The following is a 16,910-nucleotide window of genomic DNA, read 5'->3' on the forward strand; positions in this document are numbered from 1 at the left end:
AAAACAGGGCTTTCTAAGTCTGCTTTCCTGGGCTGCTTAGGGATATTGTATAACAGAGGAAATTTGAATACAACGATTTATCAATTTCGAAAAAAAAAAAAAAAAAAATCCGAGAAGCACAAAAAAAAAACAACAAAAAAACAACACAAAAACAAAAAAAAAACAAAAAAAAAAAAAAACAAAAAAAAAACAAAACACAAAAAAAAAAAGAAAATAAAAAGAAAAATTATGTCTCCGAACTTGTTTTCTGGTTATAAGCTAAAAATGAAAATTTCTTTAACATTCCTTTATAAAATGTTTACTTTAAGAGTTTTAAAATGGTCTAAATAATGCAATAAATTACTTATGTCTGATATTTTACAATGCAAGATGGCGGTACCTTAAAATATTACAGAATATTTACTTAAAAAATTAAACACCAAAAAAAAAAAAAAGAATTGAAAAGGAGGTCCATTTACAAATCGTCTGTTAAGTAGCATTTTTACAATAAATCTCAGGCCACTGTTTCAATGATGCACATATGTATTTCTACACGTGTGAAAAGTTGTTGATTAGATTATGACCGGCTAAAACCAGGTGTGACAAATTGATTCTTTTATCATCAGCACGCGAACACACTTAATAATTCTGTGATTGATATTTCGATTGCACAATCACCTGAGCTACTGGATAGCGATACATAGAATTTGTTTAGTAAGTCCTTGGTGGTAAATATATTAGAACTACTGCATGTTTTATTATTAATAACTTATAATTAATGACAAAGGTGCAAAAGAGAGGCGGAAGATACCATATGGATGTTCAAACTCATAAGTCGAAAGCGATCTAACAATGTTGTTATGCTGTTATTCCTTTGATTTATATTAAATGATATAAACGACATTTGGAACTTACTCTAACGTTGAGTACGAGTTGGCAAGGTACGAGTTGTCGTACACCCTTTTCAATGAAGTGAGTTGTCGGCCTTTCAAGTGCTCTCCAATTTTTTAACATGGCGGAAAACATGTTGACAGAGTGATATCTTGTAAACTTAGTTATTTCGCAATTTATGTTGATAATTTATAACAAAATGTAATGCAGTTGTAGTTAAAAAATGTTAAGGTTAGAAGTGCAATAATGGAAATCGACGAAGAGCATGTTAGTACGCTGCTGGCGATGGGGTTCCCTAGTGAAAATGAATGTAGAAAAGCTCTTCGTCTTGCAAATAATGATTTGAACGAAGCAGTTGCCTTTTTAACCAACGACCACCCTACCTCATCGTACGACACATTAGATGATATTGATGTCGAAATGAAAGAGCTCTCCAGGACATCTCAACCGGTCTATGGACCTGCCCCACCTCCTAGTTATGAAGAGGTTATCCCAAATCCCGAGGTGAACATTTGTTATATACATCATTACATGTTTGTATTCGTTTCAAAAACGGTTAATATGTAAAGTTTTAAACATACAAATATAAAAAATCATGAACTTTTCTAGCAATTAAACTTGATAAGTCTAAAGTTAAAGGTAAAATTGTTGTGTATACTATAGGGAAGTACATTTACATGTTTTGGAAAAATTTGAATGTAAGAGGAAATGTATTTTCAAAGTTCATGTCTGTCAGCACTTTTGCTTCATATATTTATCGGAAGATGTGATATCATTGCCAATGAGACAACTATCCATGAAGACATGAAAGACCAAAGGACAAATATGTAAACGATTATAACTCGAGGTACAGCCTTCAACATTGAATGAGCAAAAACCATACTGTATCACTATGATATAATAAGTTATAAAAGGCTCTGGTATGACAAATTGTGAAACAATTCAAAAAAATTTTTTAACCAATAGTCTGATTAAAATACACCAAAGTAACAACAATGAATGAAAAACAGTTGTGAAAGACAGAAACCAATGACAACCACTGTATTGCAGGTTCCAGGGCAGCACATACATGTAAAGAATGTGGTGGGTCTTATCATGTTTATGAGCACTCAACCCTACCCATTAGCTGGGACTGTTGTCACAATATAAGAACAAAACATTAAAAATCAGTTGAACAGGGTTTGATTCAAAAGATTAGTACTAAGCACGAAAAACAAATGACAAAATGACAAAAAGATACAAAATACCAAAAGAGTACATACTTGCCGGTCTCACTAATTAGCGACAAGAGGAATAATTTAGCGACAAGAACACTATTTAGTGACAAGAACACTATTTAGTGACAAGAAAAAACAAATTTAGCGACAAGAAAATCAATATTATAGCAATAAATATAAATTTATAAAAAAAGTCAATATCTATAGTAGTATTAAAGCATCACACATGTTTGAAACATAGATCTAATTGCTACATTTATTTGTGATATGTATTACAGCATATATTAAGTTTTCCCTGTCATATTATGTTTATACTAAAACAGCGTCACATGTCACCTAAATGATTGTTTTTACAACTTTGATGAAAAAATAATTATTTTGAAGTGGGTACTTCACAATTGTTTTAGTGGTGCACCTGTTTTAAGCATAATTTACGTCTCAACTTTTACTTTTAACAATAGTTCAGAAAAGAAAACTATTGTTTTGAAGAAAGGATTTAGAAGTAAGAAAGATCTCTGATTTTATTCTTTGTCCTTTAACTAGGCAGGAAGTATACAATAAAATGATTGAAGATGAACCCTGTGTTCCCAGAAGTAAAATTTTACAAAATCTTTTAAAAAGTTCAAGAAATTTTTGTTCTAATTGAGTGTTCATTTATTGCAATGTAGGATATGAAATAGTTAGATAATAAATAAGACATAAATAAGACAACAAGGCTGCAAATTGATTTTTTTGTTGGCAAGAAGGAAAACAATTTTGAAACCAAAACATGTTATATGAGTAAGGGAAAAAAAAATTTAGAGTGTCGAAAAAAATATTGTTTTGGCGAAAAAAAAAATTGATCCAGGGGAAACCCTGGTATGAATTGTATCCATGTCTATCCTTCTGGCTTATAGAGTCTGACATTCAGGTAGACTTCAGGAGCTTCAGGTCAATTTCAATTTTTATGAAAAAAAAATTCTTCAGGAGATTCTTTAAGCAGTTAACTAAAATTTGTAAATTTCTTCTGGACATTGGAAGAGAAAAATGTCTAGCTGAATGACTGCTTTTGTCAAAGTTGTCATTTCGTGTAGATTGAGGGTCTCAATTGTCGTTGAATTGATAGAATTTATTAATAATTTGCCAAAATGTATTTCATATCAAATTTTTTTTCCAACATATATTTAAAAGTTTGGGTCACAGTGCTTTTTTTTTTAAGCTACAGGTTGTGCAAAATTGGTAAAGTTTGTATAGATTATACATGAAAAAAATAATTTTGAGTGATCAGAAAACTAAACTAAAATTTTAAGATGAAATATGAGAAGATAGCTCTAATAATGTGCTTTTAGAAAATAAAAATAAAAATTAGGGTCACACAACTCATTTTCTAGTTACAAACAAAATAGGTAATTTTACTAAACATTCCTTTATAAAAGTTTATTATCTGACTTATCTCCCCATATATGGCTAAGCTGAAAAAATAATTCAATCAAACAAAATATATTCTGTATATGAAAACACAGTCTTAATAATAAGATAAAACATATAATATTCTTCGTTAAGATGAAAAAAAATTTACAAATGAATTGTATTCCTGTCTCAAAATTTGCATATATCATTGAAGATGGAGGCAGATTGTTTTCTTTATTTTACATAGATTGCTGAAGACAACTGATCTTCCTTCACTGTTTAATTTAATTTTTACTAGACCATGTAAGAAATGTAAGGGAGAACAAATTTAAAAGTGTTAAAAATATTGTTAAAGTGTAGTATCATCTAAAGAAGGTTAGTATTTGTAAGAAAATGTCAAAATATCTTCCATTATTTGTTGTTAATGTTTTTTTATTTCTGACTATTATCTAATAGAGAGACGCAGCGGTGGAGAATGGCAATGGTTCAGAAATGGTGGAGGAAGGTGGAAACCCACTTGAATTTCCTGTCACCAACTTGTATGAACTTGAAGGACGAGTGTTTGCTGAACATTGGTCAATACCATATAAGAAAGAAGAATCTTTAGGAAAATGTCTATTAGCTGCAACACGTTTGGCTGAAGCAAGTATGTCAACACTTAAACTAGTCAGTCAGAATGTTTTGATAAAGAATTTTGGTAGTTTTTTTCCCCCATTTTAGCTGTCAATGTCTACTTCCTGTCAAAAAGTTGGATAAATGAAAGTTTTAAGTACACACATTAAATCAGTGTGGTGTCAGTTTTTGTCCAGAATACATGTACAATCAGGTCTTTTTAAAACTTAGTGATTACTTGGTACTTGGATGTTATCAACTTTTGAAGATTTCCAACTACACAGCTTATTGTATAAACATCCTGTATGACAAGCTTTACATGTATTATGCATGCATTTTTATTTCTCTTTTAGATTTAACTGAAAATGATGAGCATTGTAAGAGATTTTTGGAAAGATGTATGCCAGAATCTTTTAAGAAGGTTTGTTTACTAGTTAATTATGATTAGAATGCTGAATTAAAAATTATATACTTCCGTTCTTTGTTTTGCCTGTGGGACATAGGCTATTTTACATTCCGTCTTTGACATCATCATGTAGTTAATTTTATGGTTCTGTCTATGGTTAAATTTTATTTAGACATCAATAACTTTGTCAAACCTTCATGGAATTTTATGAAATTTAGACAGAAGATTCGTCATGATCAAGAGACAGCATCCAGGGCAAAATTTTGGAAACTTTTTAATTTTCCTATTATACTGATAAAGGGACTTAGTGTTTTTGCCATTAACATTAAGATACAGTCTGGAGTTATGGTTATTGAAAAACACCTGTACCAGTCAAATTACAATTCCATGTTGCCATTTAATTTGTTATATTTGCCTAGAAAATAGATATTTAGCCTTGAGAATTGAAAGGTTAGTTTATCCCATTCAAACAATAGGAATTGATAAATCACTTGTTAAATGGTCCTTCTCCAGGGAAATTATTAACTACAACGTTTATTTGTTTAATGATAAAAATATTCAGATATTATTTTGGTTTTACTCTTTTCAGCAACGGTTACATGGTAGTCTCCTGAAAAATTAAGTTACTAAGTTCAGGATTTTGGTTTAAAAAATTATGACATGTAGTTGATAAACAGTATAAATGTATTTAGAGTTTGAAATGATAGAGATGATTGAATCATGTCTTTGTGTCTAAAGCTAAATAACATATGATGAGAGTTTCAGGGTTCTTGGTTCAGCATCTAGATGAGTCCTGGACTCACTCTTTTTGGCTAGAACTTTCTGAAAAAGGATCAATTCAATGGTTGGACTCACCAAAATTTATGCGAAAAAATACAGCAGTATTCAATTCAAATCATAATATATTACACATTGTCTGATTTGTAACAAAACAAAATGATAATGTGTTTTTGATATTTTAGTTGACTAATTCTCCAGCTGTACATCGTTGGAACACAGAGATACAGGAAGGGATATTTAATATGTTACAGTTGTTGGTAGATCTAGTGGCAACAAGAATACAACACCTTCCAGTACCAAAAGCTTTAATGGAAGTCTTTTATCTGGTAAAAATACTGCACCTTGTCAGTTGAACAATTGAAATCAATTGTCTTTCCTTTGTTTGTAGTAGAGATGCATGAAGCGATACACATTTACTCTTTTTAAAACTGCTTGGCCTCAGTGGGATAACTAGATCCTTTTATATCCACAATGCTGTTAAGAAATGGAAAAACAATAATAAGTGTTTTTGAATACCAAAAATAAATGGAGAGTAACAGGAATTTATCTGTAGAGGGCTTTATGTCAAATCTATCATGAAAAAAATTAAAGTGACTCATTGCTGAATAAGGAATGTATCACTTTGTACCATGCAAGTTACAAATGGGCTTTCGTAAGCATATACACATTTAATGCAGACAATTCTCTTGAACAGATATTCAGGTCCACAAGTCTTTTTACAAATCTTACCATTAGAATTGATGATAAGTTATTTCAAATTGATCATGACTTCTGGTTATCTTTTATTTTCTATTCACATAAAATATCTCAGTCTTATATGTGACTTTATATTATTTGTCAGAATGATACTTTACTTTAATTAAAATGTATTGAACTGTTTTATAGGCTTTGAATAAAGATACTGAGTTTCATTACAAAAACAGACAGAAGAGAGACAGAACATATTGGGAAGATAAAATAGAGGATGGTGTTTTATATACATGTAATACAAGCTACAAATCAACTGTAGTAAGTTTTCACCTTATATACCTCATATATAAAAATAAGAAGATGGGGTATGATTGCCAATGAGACAACTCTCCACCAGAGACCAAATGATGTAGAAGTTAACAACTATAAGTCACAGTACAGCCTTCAACAATGAGCAAAACCCATACCACAAAATAAGCTATAAAAGGTCAGAAATGGCAAATGTAAAACAATTCAAATGAGAAAAGGCATGATTTATGTACAAAACAAAAAATGAAATATAATTTTTTAGCAACATTTGAAAGCGATTTGCTTGAATATGTAAGAATTTCTACAGTTGTTGTGGACTTTTAGAATTAAACAATACAGCTTGTAAATATTGCAAAAAAATAATAGCTTTAGATGATTTAAATAAAAAAGGATTAGTATTGATGAAAACACATTGTGTTCTCCACAGCACTTTTTCCATGCAAAAATAGCACAACCTTTATAATAGATTTTATTGTAAAATTGATTCAGCTGGCACCATGGGAAAAAATATAGCACCATGATACATGGTGCTATAAAGGCCCTGGGAAGAACACCACCATTGTATTTGATATAAATAACTAAATTCAATTCATCTTCTTTGTTGCAGGATCCATATGGTTGGTTGACACACTTAATAAATAGGGTAAGTGATTTTTTAAAGGAAATAAAAAGACCGGTCAAAGGCCTTATTACAGTATAGACTTCGTGGATTTCATGATTTTAAATGAACCATGAATTAAAGAATTTAATGAAGTGAAATTTTTAGAGTCTTGTATGCAGACTTTGGAAAAACCACGAAATCAAATATCAATGAAATTGCCATTTTCTCTCAATCCGCAAAAATTGGTACTTTATGAACAAATATACAGTACATCAAGTTTAATCTGAGCATACATTTTAATTTATAGGATTATAGGTTTGGGACAGACAAATAAAGGATGTGGCAGAGTTAAACCTCTTTAAGCTCTGGTGAACCTGGGACAGTGGTGTAACAGCATAACATAAGAACAAATTGTAAAAATCATTTTGAAGGACTTGACTGAGCAGATCAGTACTAAGCATATACAAAACTAACAATAAGAAAAAAGACACAAACTGTTGATCTAAGATTACTCACAATTACTGAAAGCTAGTTCAAAGCCAAATTTCAACAAATAAAAAAAATATATTTTACCAGACTGAAATACTGTTTTTGTACTTTTTTCATGCGTACCTATTATCAAGAATTAAGTTTTTAAGCTGAACTGTATTTAATTTCAATTTTTTTTTAACAAAATATCTACATTTGAATAAGTGTCTTTTTGTATGAAGTTCTATGCTTGTATACCTTACACGGTACAAATGTAGTAACCTTTATAGTAAGTTAAGTTTATTTCCTTCCTTCGATTATTTTATTTCAATTTTGATTTGATTATTTTATTTCAATTTTGATTTTACAGTAAAAATGTTAAAACACTGGAACTTGTACTCATGTTTGAGAAAAAGGTGAATAAGTTTCGATGTGACATACGAAATATATATATTTGCAGGTGCTATGAACATTCTAAGAATGTAATTATACTGTATGATTAGAGTCCTAAGAATGTAATTGTACTGTATGATTAGGGTCACCTTCTTTTTCAGTTTGCATGCAAAAATGGTGTTGAACATGTCCGAAGTAAACTAGAAGATGATGATCTAGATGCAATAGTATGTATTTTGTTAAAAAGGATTAAACAGATTTTATGTTTTGTATATTGTTGGATTTGGCATATATATTAAAAATACAAGATGAGATGTAGGTTCAAAATTCACGACAAACATTACATTATATACTGGGAAAATGCAAAAAAAAATCTAAATTGAAATGACTTTATATAAAAATAAGATGTGGTATGTTTGCCAATGAGACAACTCTCCACTAGAGACCAAATGACATAGTAGTTAGCAACTAAAGGTCACCAGTACGGCCTTTAACAATGAGCAAAACCCATAGAAAGCTTTAAAAGGCCCGGAAATGACAAATGTAAAACAATTCAAACAAGAAAACTAACGGCCTAATTTATGTACAAAATAATAAACAAAACAAATAATATATACAACAACAAACAACAACCACTCTTATGATGTTCAATAATGAGAAAAATTTTATGACGTCTAGCATTGACATCATTAATAGAAGAATTTGTTTTTAGCATTGAACAAAAATCCAATTTCTATACTGATAAAACTAATATAATAAGTATGTACTGTTTCACACAAGTTTTATTATAATTATATGTTCATTGCCTCTTAAATAATGTAAATCAAAAATTATCAAAGATAATCCTGATTGAAGAAGATAGTAGACATATGGAATCATGATAACACTCAATTGATTTGATTATTTTTAGTCCATGTCTGCATTGCTGAGTCCACTTGGAGTTTGTGCAGAATTTTTAAATCCAAAAGTTGTACAAGAAGTATTAGCCCCAGCAATGGAGAAATGTATTAAATTTGTGCAGAACTTGGATGAAAAAGACTTCAAACAAAAGGTATATTGACACTTTAATCTGACTTGATACATTACAAACCATTTGTGTTTGATTAGTTGTTATGTTGTATTTTACTATTTAATGCTTCCTGAAAAACCTTTTTCGGTAGGATAAAGTCATTACTTTGTTATTCCTTCTGTGTGTCCAAAACAAATGTTATTCTGAATCATATGAAAAATGTAATTTCAGGGGAGAATTTGACATTTACAACTTTTTTTGACTCGTATAAGTTAGAGTGTGACATATTGTATAGACTGGTACATTGTTTGAGACTGGATGTTGAATTTTAGATGTCTTTTGGTGTCATTTGGTTGCTGTCTCCTTGATGTATACTTGACATCTCCTTTGCTGTCTCCTTGATGTATAATTGACATCTCCTTTGCTGTCTCCTTGATGTATAATTGACATCTCCTTTGCTGTCTCCTTGATGTATAATTGACATCTCCTTTGCTGTCTCCTTGATGTATAATTGACATCTCCTTTGCTGTCTCCTTGATGTATAATTAACATCTCCTTTGCTGTCTCCTTGATGTATAATTGACATCTCCTTTGCTGTCTCCTTGATGTATACTTGACATCTCCTTTGCTGTCTCCTTTGCTGTCTCCTTGATGTATAATTGACATCTCCTTTGCTGTCTCCTTGATGTATACTTGACATCTCCTTTGCTGTCTCCTTGATGTATACTTGACATCTCCTTTGCTGTCTCCTTGATGTATACTTGACATCTCCTTTGCTGTCTCCTTGATGTATACTTGACATCTCCTTTGCTGTCTCCTTGATGTATACTTGACATCTCCTTTGCTGTCTCCTTGATGTATACTTGACATCTCCTTTGCTGTCTCCTTGATGTATACTTGACATCTCCTTTGCTGTCTCCTTTATGTATAATTGTCATCTCCTTTGCTGTCTCCTTGATGTATAATTGACATCTCCTTTAATTCATTTGTCTGTTTTAAGTTAGTCAGGAAAACAGTTACAACCACTAGTCTACATAGGATCAGTGGTAAGGGTAGATTTCTCAATGTCACTAGAAATTAACCTTATCCTTTGTTTTATCAGTATTTATTAATTATGTTTAATTTTATTTTCAGAATATTGGGTGTGTTTCAGAGCTACTGGGTTCTATGAAGTTATTATGTATACAGATGTGGCCACAACATACAGATTCTTTGGATGATCTTAGATTAGAAATAGCTTTTAAAATGCTCAAATCTCCTCACTTTAATGCAAAAATGAATTCTTTGAAAGAGGTAAGGATAATTAGAAATTTAGGAATGTTTTAAAATATGCTATAAATTGTATGATGTTCTTTGTAAACTTTTTTGTTGTTGATAATTTGTCCCTGAACTAAAGAACTAATCCTTTAAAATTATCAGGAGGAATATTCATGCAGATAAACACAATTCATGGAACAAATTTAAAAATCAAGAATTATAATGAAAAACTAATTTATATCATTGTGCTTAAGATACACTCTGATGTTTCTCATGGACATACACATATTTTGCATCACTTAGGTAGCAAAGCTGATAGAAGATGCCACATCGGCTAAGAGTTCAAAGACTGCTATGAATTCATCAAAGATTTTGCAGTGGCTGGTAGAAAACAAAATATTATCTATAGCATTGGAAGGTTTGTAATTTGTTTAAACTGTTAAATGATATTTTTATATTGTAAAGATCTTTTATTTAATTTCTTAGAGTGCCAGACATTAAGGTAATAATAAAACATATGGATTTTCCTGGGATTTTGTAAAACCTGTTCCCAATAACCAATATAGAGCCTTTTTCTCACTTCTTACTTGGAAATTCCTAATCATTTTGTTCCACTTAGGAGTGTTCTGTACCAAAATTCAAAATTTGAAATGACTGTTCAAATTTCTGTCTTAGTTTAAGCTGCTATTGCAGAGTTGTGTGAAGTAGAGTAGATTAACATCTACCTGAACCGGTAAAGTGGTAGTGGTTGGAGACTTGCTCAATTCATTTTTAAAAGTGTCTGGGTTCATTTTATCTATCACTAGATAATGGAGCTTTTAAATAACTTGAGGTATTTTGGAGAAATTTGTGAAATAAGGGGTTTTGATAAGTTCAAATGTCATTTATGTGGATGTTGAGACTGAGCAAGTTAAGTTTAATGTCTAGACTTGTCAACTAAGATGAAGTGGTATTCAACATCAAACAAACCAAAGTAAATTCAGCTAATATATGTGTATTTCTTCTGTTTCATTTCAGGAAACATAGACCAGGCTCAATACTGTGATAAAATTAAAGGTTTGGTAGATTTCCTAGGTTCAGAATTGTCTACTGAGGAACTTAATATGATCTGGAAGATGCAGGTAATACAGAAATTCATTTAAAATGTTTGCCTTTATTTAAAAAATTGAATACTCTTGAAACATCACAAGTTATATTTCGCTGTCAGAGTTTAAACAGCTTTTCAAAAAAAAATTATAAAAACAAAAACAGTGTTACATTTTAATATTGCTTGTGTCAGTTATAAACTTAAAAGCAACAAATCAAATTTAATCAGAATGCACATGTATGAAAAATTTTCATATTTTCTTTTTTTGATTTCAGATTGGTCAAACAAACAACGTTATAGATAATATGCATACAATCATAGCTGCTGCAGCAGTTAAATTTGATTCAGGACAGTTAGAAAGTCTTTTTCTACTTATACAAAAGGTAAGGTATCAGCTACAAATATAAAAAGATTATCTTTTTAGATTTAATTGTAGTACTGTTGATGTCATTCTATTTGTGAAAAATAATTGTTGGCCATTAATTGTTTCCTGCAATTTGAATTTGTGACCTCAGGCTTGCTTATAATCATTCAGAATATGTATGATAATTTTTATGTCCCACTTTAGGATAGGGGACTATATTGCAATAGCCTTGTCCCTTTGTCCAACAAATACTTTCGTCACACTTTTCTCAAGTACTACATAACAGAATGTTCTTTTTTGGTCAGAAGCTTGGAAATGATGAGTTGTAACTTGTGAGCACTTTTCAGATCTGTCGGACACCTATTTCTTGTTAGCAGATACTTCTAATATTTCAATTTGTTGAATGAACTTAATATTTTATACACACATTGCTCCAGTACAACTGATCAGAATGCCACAACTTTTTATTTTGTTATTTCATAGAAATGGCAAGAAGAATCTGACAGGATGAGGGAAAAGTTACTAAGTTTGATAGGTAGAATTGGTAGGGATGGAAGGGAACCAAAAACAACCACTAGGGTGAGTTGTGCAGTTTGTTTTCATGTAACTTTACACATAAATTGTAATTATTTATAATTGAAAAGTATTTATTAAATTTAATAAACTTGTTAGAGCTATTTTCCTAATGCTTGTAGTTTAAATGTTTGGTTGGCTTGCTTACTTTGTTTGTAAAAATGTTTGCTCAAGCATTGTAATTAAGATTGACATCTGCAATCAATAGATAGGCGGGGCTTCAGCTTGTATACATTAGACTTATGTTAAGTATAATGCAAAGTATAATGTATATAAGCTGAAGCCCCACCTATCTATTGATTGCAGATGTCAATCTTAATTACAATGCATGAGCAGACATTTTTACAAATAAAGCAAGCAAGCCAACCAAACCTTTAAACTACTTGCACTAGGAAAATAGCTCTAATACATATGCATATTAATTATATTTATGAAAAAATATTCTTCTCAAAAAGAAATATGAAAATAAAAGTAGATGTGAAGTATACATCAGTGGGACAGCAACCCAAAGACAATGCTATAAAAAGTAAGATGAGGTCAATTTCTGACAAAAAGGCACAGGACAAATAGCCAAAGTTCAGTCTTAAGCCAATTTTGTCTATAACAAAGGAATTATTTTTGTATTTATCTTGAAATATTAAATATTATACAACTTAGTAACCAAAATTATAGAGAAGTGTCCAAACCATTTTTTCAAACTCTTTAAGTCTTAAGTTAAAATAAGTTATGAATGTATTAAACAGAGACATTAGTATTCTGCTTGTCTTTTCAGAGATAGAGAGAAAAAAAGAGAAAACATAGTTCAATTTTAATAGTAAAGATTACTTTTGGTTTATTATACCTTCAAAGAAAACAAAATGCAGAAACTATTTTTCTCTTTTATTATGCCTTGTTTTCTTTGACCAATAGCAATAAACAATATACATACACCTTATAGGTCCTAGAGTTGTTATGGGATCTGTCACATCTTCCTGCATTATCAACACATTTAATTGAGCTGGCATTAGAGGAACATCTGGCCATACTGAGTGATTCATTTAGTGTAAGAGAACAAGTTAAAAGACAGTATGTTATCAAATGTGTTGAAGACATAAAGAAGGTAAATATGTATTTGTTTTCTCATTAATAAAAATGAATTAAACAGCTTTTTCCTCCAAAAATTATATTTTTAAAATCATAAAGTATAATTATTTGTTTATTTCCATGCATAATATGTTGTTTTTTTTCAAATTGTCACTGTAACGAAGACTTTTAAAAAAAAATTCATCAGTACTCAAGAAAACTTTTGAACATTTTTCAGGATGCTAGTTATTTTTCACTCGTTTCATGGATATAAGCTATAGATTGTATAATGTTGTTTTTGTGTAAGTAACACATTTAAGATTATTTCAAAATCTGAGATTTGAGAAATATGTTGTAGTTTGAATATATACATCTTGATAATTGTAGGGTGCATGTGTGTTACACTCCTTGAAACAGTTACTACATATTTGTAAAAATATTCTGAAGTTAAGTTCACAGAAAACAGACAAGGTAGGTCAGCAGCAGCATATCAATAACTTAGGTACTGTAGTACTCCTTAGAATACATAATAAAATCTGGTTTCATAAGAATGTCTTTTGGTGAGGGTTGATTTACGGTAATTCAAGAAAACTGATGTGATTTTTTTTTTTTTTTTGCAAGAATTTTGGCTTTAGAAACTATTATCTAAAATTCATAATTCTAGTCTTATAATTCATATTTTTAAACTGTGTATGAATCACATCAGTAAATGTACAAACAATAATCCATTAACATTAAATGCATTTTATATGTGAGATAGTTAAGGAATAAGGACAAAAATTTTCTGCCAGGTTTTTTTTTTAAGATTTCCACAACATTATAGTTGCTTACAAGCCAAAAAATCAAAAATGCCAAATAATTGAACATTTGATAAAATTAAAGTCTTTACCTGTTATTTCATTTGTTTATTTTTGTAACATGTTGTTTATTGTAAGATCTTCTGGTTTATAGGGAATCCTGCATGATCTAAACAAGAACCATGATGTTATCAAACTGGTTACCCAGAGCTTAGTAAAATGTCACAAGCAGGCTTCAGGCACTGTAGGAGATGGTCAGTTGGGACCAGATACTATTGTAAATAGACTCTATGCACATTCTGAAGTGAGTATTATAGCATGCACATCTTTCTTATGAGGTTGATAACTTATTTTGAATTTATGCATAGCATAGGATCATATTTCTACGCTTAATAATTATACCCAAAACATGTTGTGATGACATATGATAACTGTCCAAAGTGCAAATCTTCTATGATTAATAGTCTTTACCAGCCAAGTTAAAAAAATAGGAATCTTGAGAAAGGTTAAAACCATGCATAATGACAAAAATTATCAACATCTTTCAATTAAATTTTATAATTATTTTATGTTCTCCCCACAAATTTAATATAGCATCTTGATAAACAGGTAATTGTGCAATACAACCTTGTTTCTAGAAATTACAGCATCACATCAATAACACAATCTATAAGAACATAATTTAAGATAGCATCATATTACCATGATGTTAAAAGGATCAGGGGAGAACACTGCATTTAATTTCTGTAACAAACAAAAACACCTCCAGATATTTAACAGATCTATTGTATTTATAGATGGTATCAACCCACCTACTGTTTCTACAGTATATGTTACAAGAGGGAGCCTTGTACCTGCCATGGAGTAGAGCAAGAGATATATGGGGAACACTTATAGCTAGTCCAGAAGCATGTGAATGGGACAGAGAGGTAATACAGGATTTTCAGACCTACTGTGGTATCATTTATTTTTGTGGATTGTGAAAAATTGTATTTTCGTGGATATTTGATTTCATGGTTTAGCCAAAATCTGTATACCTGCCTTTAGAAAATTAGTAATTAGTTGAACATTTAAATAAGAAAACATTCAAAATGTGTTTATATTCATGGAGAAATAAATTGGTGATACTGTTTTCATTGAAAATTGAAAGGAGTGGAACACGAGGAATTAACAAATTCACCATCTATTGCACGATCTCGGTTGCAAACGGGTTCCTATTCTCATTTTGACTTCAGGTACTGAACAAATATATTTTTTGTCTTGATTATATTGGTAGTTAAAAACATTAAAATGACCATTGTTTAATCTTGAAATGACGATTTTGTGCAAAAATTAGAAGACATGTGGCTGTGTTAGACAGGTGACTGCTGAAAAGAGTTAAATTATAGAAGGGAGGGTCTGAAAGTGGCTGCTGAAACGAGTTAAATTATATAGAAGGGAGGGTCTGAAAGTGGCTGCTGAAACAAAGGGACCATAAAAAGTATCATTCCTTCAGATATATACATTTAAGTCTATCTATTATATGTGTAAAGACTAATATGTTGTTTTTATATGAAATAGACTTGTTTTGAATGGTTTACGAAAGGACTTCCAGATTTAGAAATGGACACACAGAGTCAACTGTTTCAAAAAGAATTGTTAAAACTTGATCCAGTTAAACTCAGTGAGAAAGGTATGTTGACAATTTATTTGAAGGATATTTTTCTATTTGAAAAATTATATAACATATGAATTTTCTTTATTGAAATTTACCAAGTAAAAATCATTTTAATTGTAGAAATAACAAAGGAAGACACACTGGAAGTCTTTATGGTTCTTAGTATATAAACATTCGTCTCTTATCATAAAGGAATTTAAATGTACACATCATGGAAGAAAAATTAAAAGTACTGAGGAGGGTCTTATGCAAACATGTACAAAAAATACAAGTTATCATAGCAGAAATTTTACAATGACAATAAATAAGGTTGATTAGAGAACTGTTTCTTTTTTAGGTTTTACCTGTTTTAAAAGTTTCTTAGAAAATGTGAACAAATATGAACACAGGTTGAAGCCGGAAGGTAACAAATTGGTAAGTATATTTTGTATAACTTTAAAAATATAAATCAGTTTAAAGTAAAATAACATGGGTATGACTTCTTTTTTAATTGTGAAGTAAGAATATACCTATATGATTACAAAATTTTACTTTTATATTTTCCAGTATTGTAAATATTAAATAAACATTGTTGAAAAGTTATGTTCATGTAGACAAAAATTGATACTGAAAATTTATTTCCATACAGTAAAAATTTGATACTCAAAACTCTCTTTCATGCAGTAAAAATTTGATACTCAAAACTCTCTTTCATGCAGTAAAAATTTGATACTCAAAACGTATTTTGTACAGTAAAAATTTGATACTCAAAACTCTCTTCGATGCAGTAAAAGTTTGATACTGAAAATGTATTTCCGTACAGTAAAAATTTGATACTCAAAACTCTCTTCCATGCAGTAAAAATTTGATACTGAAAATGTATTTCCGTACAGTAAAAATTTGATACTCAAAACTCTCTTCCATGCAGTAAAAATTTGATACTGAAAACTAATTCTGTACAGTAAAAATTTGATACTCAAAACTCTCTTCCATGCAGTAAAAATTTGATACTGAAAATGTATTTTCATACAGTAAAAATTTGATACTCAAAACTCTCTTTCATGCAGTAAAAGTTTGATACTGAAAATGTATTTCCGTACAGTAAAAATTTGATACTCAAAACTCTCTTCCATGCAGTAAAAATTTGATACTGAAAATGTATTTCCGTACAGTAAAAATTTGATACTCAAAACTCTCTTCCATGCAGTAAAAATTTGATACTGAAAATGTATTTCCGTACACCAAAAATATGATACTCAAAACTCTCTTCCATACAGTAAAAATTTGATACTGAAAACTAATTCTGTACAGTAAAAATTTGATACTCAAAACTCTCTTCCGTGCAGTAAAAATTTGATACTGAAATGTATTTCCGTACAGTAAAAATTTG

The 16,910-nt window shown here is 30.2% G+C and overlaps 1 protein-coding gene across 1 annotated transcript in view; it reads left to right on the forward strand.

Annotated features, from left to right (window-relative positions):
- The first annotated feature begins 987 nt into the window (after nucleotides 1–987).
- LOC127727847 (ubiquitin carboxyl-terminal hydrolase 24-like) overlaps nucleotides 988–16,910 on the forward strand; it is a 56,864-nt gene continuing 40,941 nt past the window's right edge. The window contains exons 1-19 of the mRNA XM_052234966.1: nucleotides 988–1,374; nucleotides 3,933–4,122; nucleotides 4,442–4,509; nucleotides 5,457–5,600; nucleotides 6,160–6,282; nucleotides 6,881–6,916; nucleotides 7,897–7,962; nucleotides 8,646–8,786; nucleotides 9,879–10,037; nucleotides 10,305–10,419; nucleotides 11,019–11,122; nucleotides 11,364–11,471; nucleotides 11,936–12,031; nucleotides 12,963–13,124; nucleotides 13,475–13,558; nucleotides 14,039–14,188; nucleotides 14,682–14,813; nucleotides 15,445–15,556; nucleotides 15,879–15,955. Coding sequence (XP_052090926.1) covers nucleotides 1,117–1,374; nucleotides 3,933–4,122; nucleotides 4,442–4,509; nucleotides 5,457–5,600; nucleotides 6,160–6,282; nucleotides 6,881–6,916; nucleotides 7,897–7,962; nucleotides 8,646–8,786; nucleotides 9,879–10,037; nucleotides 10,305–10,419; nucleotides 11,019–11,122; nucleotides 11,364–11,471; nucleotides 11,936–12,031; nucleotides 12,963–13,124; nucleotides 13,475–13,558; nucleotides 14,039–14,188; nucleotides 14,682–14,813; nucleotides 15,445–15,556; nucleotides 15,879–15,955 — 2,325 coding nt within the window. The 5' untranslated portion in view covers nucleotides 988–1,116. The remainder of the gene's footprint in view (nucleotides 1,375–3,932; nucleotides 4,123–4,441; nucleotides 4,510–5,456; nucleotides 5,601–6,159; nucleotides 6,283–6,880; nucleotides 6,917–7,896; nucleotides 7,963–8,645; nucleotides 8,787–9,878; nucleotides 10,038–10,304; nucleotides 10,420–11,018; nucleotides 11,123–11,363; nucleotides 11,472–11,935; nucleotides 12,032–12,962; nucleotides 13,125–13,474; nucleotides 13,559–14,038; nucleotides 14,189–14,681; nucleotides 14,814–15,444; nucleotides 15,557–15,878; nucleotides 15,956–16,910) is intronic.

This window comes from Mytilus californianus, unplaced genomic scaffold (genome assembly GCF_021869535.1).
Source record: "Mytilus californianus isolate M0D057914Y unplaced genomic scaffold, xbMytCali1.0.p SCAF_1, whole genome shotgun sequence".
Lineage (NCBI taxonomy): Eukaryota > Metazoa > Mollusca > Bivalvia > Mytilida > Mytilidae > Mytilus > Mytilus californianus.